This window comes from Phytophthora parasitica, assembly GCF_000247585.1.
Source record: "Phytophthora parasitica INRA-310 unplaced genomic scaffold supercont2.28, whole genome shotgun sequence".
NCBI classification, from domain to species: Eukaryota; Oomycota; class Peronosporomycetes; order Peronosporales; family Peronosporaceae; genus Phytophthora; species Phytophthora nicotianae.
In genome coordinates, this window is record NW_008649014.1 from 725726 (window position 1) to 735006 (window position 9281).

The 9281-nt window shown below is 46.1% G+C and overlaps 3 protein-coding genes across 4 annotated transcripts; 2 read left to right on the forward strand and 1 right to left on the reverse strand.

Annotated features, from left to right (window-relative positions):
* Positions 1 to 426: 426 nt before the first annotated feature.
* PPTG_23048 (hypothetical protein) lies at positions 427 to 955 on the forward strand (the record flags this gene model as incomplete). Its single annotated transcript, XM_008908103.1, has 3 exons — positions 427 to 552; positions 813 to 887; positions 917 to 955. 3 exons carry the CDS (start codon positions 427 to 429, stop codon positions 953 to 955), a joined length of 240 nt encoding a protein of 79 aa, XP_008906351.1.
* Positions 956 to 3554: 2599 nt separating this feature from the next.
* On the reverse strand, positions 3555 to 5462 carry PPTG_12363. Of its 2 annotated transcripts, XM_008908105.1 has the most exons (4): positions 5105 to 5462; positions 4967 to 5039; positions 4703 to 4894; positions 3555 to 4638 (listed from the first exon to the last, which is right to left on the reverse strand). In XM_008908105.1, exons 3-4 carry the CDS (start codon positions 4834 to 4836, stop codon positions 4200 to 4202), a joined length of 573 nt encoding a protein of 190 aa, XP_008906353.1. In that variant the 5' UTR covers positions 4837 to 4894; positions 4967 to 5039; positions 5105 to 5462; the 3' UTR covers positions 3555 to 4199. The 2 variants fall into 2 exon arrangements, with proteins under 2 accessions (XP_008906353.1, XP_008906352.1); XM_008908104.1 differs by having other exon boundaries at positions 4703 to 5039.
* Positions 5463 to 6025: 563 nt separating this feature from the next.
* Positions 6026 to 6821, forward strand: PPTG_12364 (hypothetical protein). The gene has a single exon (XM_008908106.1). It carries the CDS (start codon positions 6333 to 6335, stop codon positions 6759 to 6761), a length of 429 nt encoding a protein of 142 aa, XP_008906354.1. The 5' UTR covers positions 6026 to 6332; the 3' UTR covers positions 6762 to 6821.
* The last annotated feature ends 2460 nt before the right edge of the window (positions 6822 to 9281 follow it).

Genomic DNA, 9281 nt, shown 5'->3' on the forward strand with positions numbered 1-9281 from the left:
TTTTCCATCTTTACATTAATGTCGTACGAATGTCGACCGAGGTTACGCTTACGCAGTACCGTAGAATTAATCCGTTGAGGGCTGTCTATTACCTCATTCTGAGGTATTCCCAGTATAATACACCTGTTGGCAACACCTTTAATACGTAAGGTCACTCTCCTTCCGTACTGGCCTTTTAAAGCTGCAGCGAGGTGGAACGTCATGTCTTAGCATATGAGCTACTCTGGTGCATACTTTGGGCTCCGTGGATACAGTTGCGCGGGCGTGGCGGGTCAAAGTTAATGGACAGAAGTCGACCCTGACACGAATATGCGGTCATTCCGCGAAAAAAGTACGTACGGAATCCCCACGTTTCAAGCTTTTGATTGGATCTATCCAGACGCAAATCGGATAAGTACTGGCTAATCAACTGTGATTCTTGTCCTAATGTCCTTCGTTTTTGTGAACGGAGGAAGTATTCATGGACTACGATCTCCCTCCAAGCCCAGTACTACTACCGAGGGATCGTCTGTACTCAAGATTCCGGGTAGGCCGCGCAGTGTTGGCATGTATGTACGTAGTGTGCCCCCCCCCCCCCCCCTGTACACTGAGTCAGTGTCACTGTCTTTAAACTTAACGCAGCATCAACTGACTTGACTGTACTATCAGTTAGATGATACAGTACTCTCAGTTAGCTAGTTTCTAGTGAATTTAACTGCCAGGTAAACGCCCCACACTGCACTAACTACATGACGCGATCTTACGCACAACTGGTGCTGCTATTCGAATAAGCTACATATTGGACATATCATTCCATACTGCAGGTATTGCAGAATCACCCTGCTGGTTTTCTCGGCGGTTACACGGTTATTCCTGCGTCAGGCGAGGCAGCGGCACATGCACGGCGGGTTCAGGCAGGATATTTTTCGAAGTACAGGCGGAGTCGTTCCCGCTGCGTGTGTCTACAAAATGGTAAGATAAAACCTTAGTGTGGGCATACGGCAAACGCTGTTCATATTGCAAAGTTTGGGAGGCTTGAGTTTGACTAGTGTTGGCCACACTGTCTATTCAACAACACTTTTACGAAACGGGCACTAAGTGCTAGTCGACGGTGGTGGTGACGACGACATTAAGAATACTTCCGAGAACTTGAACTCCTCACCTCTAGAACATAACCCATATCGATACGTGGGGAGATTGCCAATCCTTAAATTATATATTTCTGAAAAATTATATTATTTAAAGTAGGAGCATTTCCTTCAAACCATAACACCTTAGGCCACGGTACTGGTGGTTGCACCCGCTGACCCCGCGGAAGAAAAACAATGTAATGGAGAGTGCAACAAAACCATACGAGAAAATACACTTCCCGAATAGTGAACAGATTCTTCGAAGGCTTTCAAGCACTAATTGTAGCAAGCGGGTGGCGTTCTTCCGCTCTTCTAGAAGAAACTACGAGTTTCTCTAGACAAAGTAACATTTTATGTGCTTTTGTCAGCGTTCTTTAAGAGTAGAATCAGAGAAGCAATTAATGAGGGACGACTACATCCTGCTATGGTGTAGACTTCGCAAGTAGAAGACAAGATACGTTGTCTTCTACTTGCGAAGTCTACACCATACGGTGTCATTATCGCTCGCGTTCACATTGAAACAATTTTAAAGGCGGATCATAGTTTCATGGCACTTACCACCCTAACACAACTAATATTTAGACTCATATTGTACATTGAATTGAGCGGCCAAGCATTTATTGCATTCAACAATATCCCTCAACCTTACAATCACAATACGATTTCCCCACCTCTACGCAACTACCGAGCGTCCCTGCTTCTTGGGCGCCCCGCTCGGGTTTGCAGGCCTCCTAAAATTATGGTTTGAAGGAAATGCTCCTACTTTAAATAATATAATTTTTCAGAAATATATAATTTAAGGATTGATCTTCTCATAGTTTACTCAAGATAGACGGAACTGTTTCGCTAACCGAGGCAATGATTGGTTCCGATTATTTAACCTAGTTACGTTCATTGAAAATAAGTGGTAGCCAATAACCGCTAATGTACAGACAGCCAGTGTGATAGATACGTATCTGGAACAACTAATGCGTGGACGGTGGTTTTGAGATCGGATTAGCGTCTTATACTGTTTTGATCCTCTCATTCACGATGCCACCCGCGTTCTCTTAGCAGGGTATGCAAGCTTGGCTGAGTTGTATTCCTTCTGGAAAGCGTTCTATGGAGCATATCACTAAGTGGAAGCGTCTTCGCTTGATTACAGTACCGTGACCCCTAAAAATACACTGGGCTGGGCTATTTTTGTTACGTTTTGCTCCCTTTTACAAGAATAATTATTGTGGTTTTCATCCATTTTGGCAAAGCAGAGGCCTCCGATCTCGATATAGGAGCCCGATATAGCAAACGGTCCCGATTTGGCGAACATACAAGGTTAAAAATGATATGTTATTAGGATTTGTGAAGTGAATGGAGCACAGCTTTAGAGCGCAACTGTCACTTTTGCCTCTTTTCAACGGCAAAACGGAGTGGCTTGCGTTTAACCAGCATACATTCATCGTTCAGGTTATTTGTACATTGGCAGCTTCTCGATGACCTACAGCGCTGACTTTCGGTGGCGTTCTGTAGCTCTCACGCACGCCTACAACATCTCAGCCGAACTGTTCGGGCCAAAGCAGCGAACACCTCGGCGCTGGTACGCTCTTTTCATGAAAAAGGGCGTTGTCAATGAGGACCACCCTCGCCAGACCACTGAACGATGGCCCCCTGAAGCTCTATCCGCTGTAGAAACCTACGTTAACGCACACCCGACTTTTACATTGAAGGGCTCCGCGAGTTTATTATCAAGAACTATCCAGATATTACGACCATCGCGACAGCAACAATTTGCAGAGTCCTCAACTTTGATCTTAACCTCAGCCGAAAAGTTCTATCGAAGGCAGCTCGAGAAGCGGTGCCGGCAGAAAACGAAAAAATAGGGAGCAACTTTGAACGGTAGAAGCTTACCGTTCAAAGTTGCTCCCTATTTTTTCGTTTGCTGAGCAACTCGTTTTTTTGACGAGACAGCGAAAGATGGGCGTCACGCTGAGCGGCGATATGGTTGGTCGAAGAGAAACATTCGTGCAGTCGTCAAGCTTCCATTTCGCCGAGGCAAAACACTCTTAATTTTGGCTGCACTTGATGTACAAGGTTTTTTTGCGTGGGAGTCGACTGAGGGGACGTTCACAAGAGAGAGGTTTCACGCTGCATTTGTGAAGAACATCATCCCACATCTGAACTCGTGGCCACTACCTCGTTCCATTGTTATAATGGATAATGCCAAGACCCATGCGTATCCTGAGTTGCAAGACGCAATTCACCAGATTGCCCACAACTAAATCCTATAGAACCTTGCTTTTGGCTCCTAAAGCGTTGGTTACAGAAGCATGCCAATCTAGTCTTTCGTTTGTATCCGGAACGAGTCTTAAATGTTGCTATGCGTGCGCGTACACGTCACGAGCATAAAGGATGCTTTGGGACCTTCCAGCACTGTTACATGGAAACCGGGATACGACAGCAATCGTTCGATGAGTTAATGCACAAGTGGTTCTATGACGTAACGATATATCGGTTGAATGTACTGTGGTTTTCTGCTTGCAAGTGGTTTGCATCTGTAGCTATCACATCGGTTTGTCTTCGGCGTGGGCATCATCGTCCATCCCGCCGTTAGTCGGTTGTGCAGACGTAAACTAGTGGTATATACCCCGTGAAAAAACGTCGTGATCCGGTAAACCTATTGCTCGGCGAAGCGACAAAATATCCACCTCCGTAGGCACCCACATGCCACCCAGTCTTACCTTAACTAAAGCTGTTTGAGCTACGCCTTGTGCAGCATTCTCCTGTAGATGAAGCAACTCGCGCTGCCGATTGTCTGTTATGTGGTATTATCAGCAGGAACCTCAAACGGAGAGGCCTCCGGTCTCCTAGCATTTACGACGTCGAGGTGCTGCGCTGTAATTTCCCCAAACTGAATAGAATTTGCAGTCTCGTAAGCCACTCGCTGCAAGCGTGCCTGCTCAATTCGACGGGCTGTGGCGCGGTGAAATTGCTCTGGTTGAGCAGCTCGCTGAACATACAGAAAAGCTTCAAACCGAAAATCACCGAGTTGTCGTAAGTAGTCAACGGTCAGCAGCTTCCAGCGGTATTGCAGCGTAGACAGAAAATTTGCTGTCGTCAACTCAACGTACTTTGCTTGAGGTTCGTTCTTGGTTTGCTTGATACATCTTCAGGTAGAGCAAGCGGCTTTTTTAGTGCCTCTGGTCCAGCTATTAGAGCTTCATATCTTGCGATGCACTTTTCCTTAAACACCGCGTATCCTTCGCCAATACCAAAGTCGACATTACTTCGCCATCCGGCACGTGCCCGCCCTAAAGGTTCTCCAACCCGTATGATCAAGATTGCAGCTCCCCTTGACGGTAGTGGCGGAGGTCCGTCGCCAGGAGAACGAAAGGCATCGACAGCCCAAGGTGCTGTATCCGCTGTCTCCACACCTTGGTTAAATGCTGCAATGGGCGTGTTATCCATAGTAACAGAGTGGAGGAGCGAGAGGCACGACGTACCAACAACGCAAATGCTGAAGAAAATTAGACTTTTATAGGGTTTTGTGGCCGTACTAGACGCACATGGAAACAAGATTTGTTAGTGGATTGAATTATCAGAATAGAAGTCTCTCTTACGTTCTATAGCGAGAACGTAGCTGTCGGTTGTTTGTCCTCAGTGTACCCCAGAAATAGCAACTGGGCAAGATGCCAGAGCCCACCACGTGTTGCGTGTGAGGAACACGGTGGTCACTCTGTACACTCCCGTTCATATTAATGCATTCGTGGACGCAATAGGACGCCCGTGAGTTCGTATCCACTTACATGAGTCTATACAGTACACAACAAGCAACATTGCATTAACATTCATTAGAGGAATCAACGTCAACACGGTCCACCTACCTGCTTCTCCATTGTAGACAACCACGTATGCGAGTTCACGGTCTTCTTCCTGGGACAGTAGGCTGCTCATGATCTGTACAATAGGCAAAATTACAGTTAGCAGGGAGCAATAGGCATCTTCATTAAACACCACAGTACCTGTTCTCGAGAGATTCACGGCCCATCAACGCAGCGTCTCTCTTAACAGCACGTTTATTAGTCTGCTCCGTTGGGCTTTCCAATTCGCCGGCTTGTTACTTGTCTTGTTCTTCGCGTCTTGTTCCCGCTATCCCCCACCCGGTTGTTCTTGGCCGTGCGCTGAGGAGTCCACCCTCATGAGCACAATTATTCCAATGCTTTTGTATGAACGCTCCTATTTAGGCCCCGAGATAGGTGCACCAAGCCCTATCGGATGCCCGGTTTGCAAATCGGGCCCCTCCGATATAAAGACCCAAAACGGGCGGCAAAAAAAGCTGAAACCCACAATAATATTTGTAACTGATGAGGATAGAAGGAAAGAAAATCGCACAGACAAATCCGTGAAAAACACAGATTGTGAAAAAGGTGCTTTTAATAGAGGGCGGTAGTGAGCGGGTGAGAAACGTTGCCGAAGCAAACCCGAGCGGGGTGCCCGCGAAGCAGGGCCGCTCGGTATTTGCGTAGGCGGGCCCAGCGATGAACTCACCAGCGAACGAACCCGTAACACTCTCCAGAACATGTTTTTCGTCAGCGGGGGTCTGGGGGTGGAACCCCCAGTATGCTTTGAATAGTAGCCCTTATCCGGTATACCGATATTTCTGGGTAATTCAACCGTAGGTTCTGCGGATTTGCTGATTCTGACTGTGCTATTCTAGCGCTTTCATGAGGATACATGTACCGGTATTGACTTGTACATACGGTGAAAAACGCCACCTCTTGGCCGAAAGTCCCATTGTAAAAATTCGCCCAAAGTTGTGAACATTTTCTAATTGGCTGGATGATAAGACCAGCAAAATTTGCATCTAAAAGGACCTGTCCAGTCCTGTAACCTAGGCATGTTAGGATGAAGATTAATCTGATTGGCTGTTGAAGTGGATTTGACATGGCAGTGTTTTGAGTTGAGGTCGTGGATCAGGTCTCATATGTTTCCTATCCGATTGTGCATTGCAGACGCGAAGGAGGACTGGAACCTAATTGGCTGCCTTCAATATGACGTGCAGGAGGTGCCCTAGCTCATATGCCTCAACGTGGTTTGGATAAAAGCACTGGAGGGAGTTGCTAAGAGACGGAATGCCCTGATCTTGGGCTACCGGCATCGTACTGGTGCCACCGTCACGTGGGTCATCCCTTCACCACGCCGTTCATTGTGTAATTGACCCCCAGCTACGCTCAATTCGTGCTGGTGCCGATGAGTATAATGCGTCCAAGCTTCGCCCTAACACTCCTCGTGGTCGTCTTCGTGGCATGTCATAGCGTCTCCGCGGAACCTGCTGCCGTCACCCAGATTGACCGCCTGGACACCTCTGTCAGGATTCTCAATGGTGTCTCAAGTCGCCGCTATCTCAAGGGACGACAGACAACCACTAGTACTGACGACGAAGAAAGGTTATTGAGCGGCGTATTACAGAAAATGCCAGGTCTCAACAAAATCAAGGCTGCGTTCCAGAAGAACCCAAGCTTCGCCAAGAATCTGGAGAAGTTTCGACTGAAGCGTCAGCGTTTGGATGAATTCTTCAAAGAGAACCCAGTTATTAAGAAGGAGATCATCGTCGCAACGGTGCTTTTGACGCTCATATTCAGTGTGCCGGTTGTAGTCAATGCATTTTATCCGGCGTAGAGAAAACAAGAGCAGGTCTAATAAGTATAAAACTCCCTCATCGTGTGTTGGATCTGGAAATTCCTTATCTACCTTCCAGTCCAAGACCAGTGCAGTCGCGTGGTTTCATCGCTGGAAACTTGGCAATAACATTAGTCCCCTCCCTCACCACGCCACGGCTCTCAAAGGAATACGTCGGCTCCAACCCTTCCTCGACTCAATACCGAATCGCCCCGGCAATTCTCGGCGTTATCCACAGCCAACTCGACTTCAACTACACGCAGGACCGTGTCTTATGGGGCCTACGGTCATGGATATCTTCTTTTTATTAAGAAAGTGTGAATACCTCTACAAAGGCAACCACTTCAAGCTCGCAATTCGAAGGTCAGATGTAGCATTTATTGACGAGAATGGAATTCACTGTATGCTGAAAGATCGTACTCAACGGGTTTTAATCAATTTCCGAGAAGACAAGAACGACCAAAGCGGAATCGGTGTAACACGCTCGCTCACATCGTCGTCTGTCTCGTGGTACTACCCAGTTTGAGCTATATGGTATTTAGTTGCTCACCATAGGACTGTGAGCAACGACGCCATAAACGGCTATGCAAGATACAGTCTGGATAATAGTTTCAAGCTCACGATGTCTCCAAAACGCTTAAAAGAGCCGCAAGTCTTGCTAGCCAAGACCCAGACCATTTTTCGATACTCTCGCTAAGGATTGGAGGCGCTACGGGCGCTTTTAGCTACTAGAGTAGACAGCCTGGCCACCAAACGCTTCGGGAGACGGCGCTCGTCTGCGTTCGAGAGGTATATGCGTACATGCATATGGGAGAGGAAGTCACTACAGCAATGGGACGCCAAATGGTTCACTCGGGTCTTAGCGCGTATTCGCATCGTCACCGTCTCCAAGGGCAGCAACCGGGCAGGAGGCAGTTTCAGTATAGCAAGCATCGTGCCCCAGAACTAAGTGAAATGCCACTTCGTGATTACTAGTATAGTTTATCGAGTTGTTGAGTACGGTTCTAGCTGGGCGCAGTACTGCTGATACCGGAAGCTCAATGGCACGATCACACCACTAAGATTGACGTAAAGAGGTTCTCGCTTACATGAATTATAAAAGGTAATAGGATCACTATAGGCTAGACGTAAGGAGGTACTGGCTTACTAGAATTAAAGAGTACAGGAATTACAAAAAGCTAGTTTCAAGTCTACATAGCAAACCAGGTTACTTGTGCCTCAAAAGATCTAGAAAAATAGTTTCAAGGCTACTCGTGAAATACTGAAGTGTTTGAGCTGCTCGAACCTCAATTACGATGACAGCCGTAGATCTGGGGTCTAAAAGAAATTAACTTTTTACATTAAAGCTTAACTCGTAAAATCGTTAAAAAGAAGTTTTTTCTTGTTTTTACAAAGTAAATCCAAAAATAGTGAAATCTCAAATAGCAAAATGTCATGGTTGAGTGATGGTTGATAGAGGATCAGACGACATTCGCGCCTGGCAGCTCTTTAGGTAAATTCAAATGTTTATGGTGGTCACGATGATATTATGGTTCCTACGATGCTAATCGCTACAGGGTTTGAATTCATGATTGTCAACAAAACTGTGTCAAATAGCGATATTTTCAATCATGTTACTAACTACTAAAAGAAAGCCACAAACGTATTTGCAGCGCACATTAAAGCTAAACGAGTTCTCACTTTCAATAGACATGCGGATGTCCTTCGCCTGGCAAGCCGAGTTATCCTCATAGGTTATGGCCACGAGGATATAACAGCACAATGCGATGGCAGCAGTAACTGCAACAGAATCAAGCTACCGAGCGTCGTGGTGAATCACATTGGGTGGTCGGATAAATCTGAAGACACTCGACATTTTGAGCGCTAGTTAGTAAATGAAGGCGCACAACAGTGCCAGGATTATTTGCACACTGGAAGCCTGTTTATAGAATATAACCCGTAAGTTTCCATACATTGCATTCAGTCATTCAACACTAAGGTACATGCATTACTGACGATTATAGAATTGTGTGATCAGTCGATTATGCAAGGCGTGATGAGCTCGGTATCCACCCTGCAACCATTTCCACTATTTTACAATGTTTCGACTGCCTTTCTTACATCCCCCCAGATAATTTCGTCCTAAAGTGCTGTACGTGCTGGGGGCGACGGAGTTTAATCCTTGTAAAGGTGCGCTATAGAGAATCGCCTGAGATCTAATATAATGTTAGCAATATTATTTGTTAGTAGAAACAAGCGACATATGAATTAGTTGTATTTCGGAAGTACTAAAGTACGTCAACAAAGCAGGGGGGAAGCCATTCTTCGTAACAAGAGTGTACACTATGTCACTCTTTCCAAGGAATATTGTATGTAATACCAATCATATTTTTCATAATTGTTTTTGAAGGCATCATAGTACGATATCATCTTCAAGATGATTTTGGATAGCATCACACAGGCCGTCTTAGCTGGTTTCCCGAGCAAAGCGTAGCGGAAACTCACTCACTTCTAAATTGTTTGAGTAATATATCCGTATAA

Excerpts from the sequence above, each read along its gene's own strand:
- PPTG_12364 (XM_008908106.1), top strand. The coding sequence starts at position 6,333 with ATGAGTATAATGCGTCCAAGCTTCGCCCTAACACTCCTCGTGGTCGTC.
- PPTG_12363 (XM_008908105.1), bottom strand. The coding sequence starts at position 4,836 with ATGAACGGGAGTGTACAGAGTGACCACCGTGTTCCTCACACGCAACAC. Across the intron at positions 4,639-4,702 it reads CTACGTTCTCGCTATAGAAC|TACGGCCACAAAACCCTATA; the intron begins GTAAGAGAGACT and ends ATGTGCGTCTAG.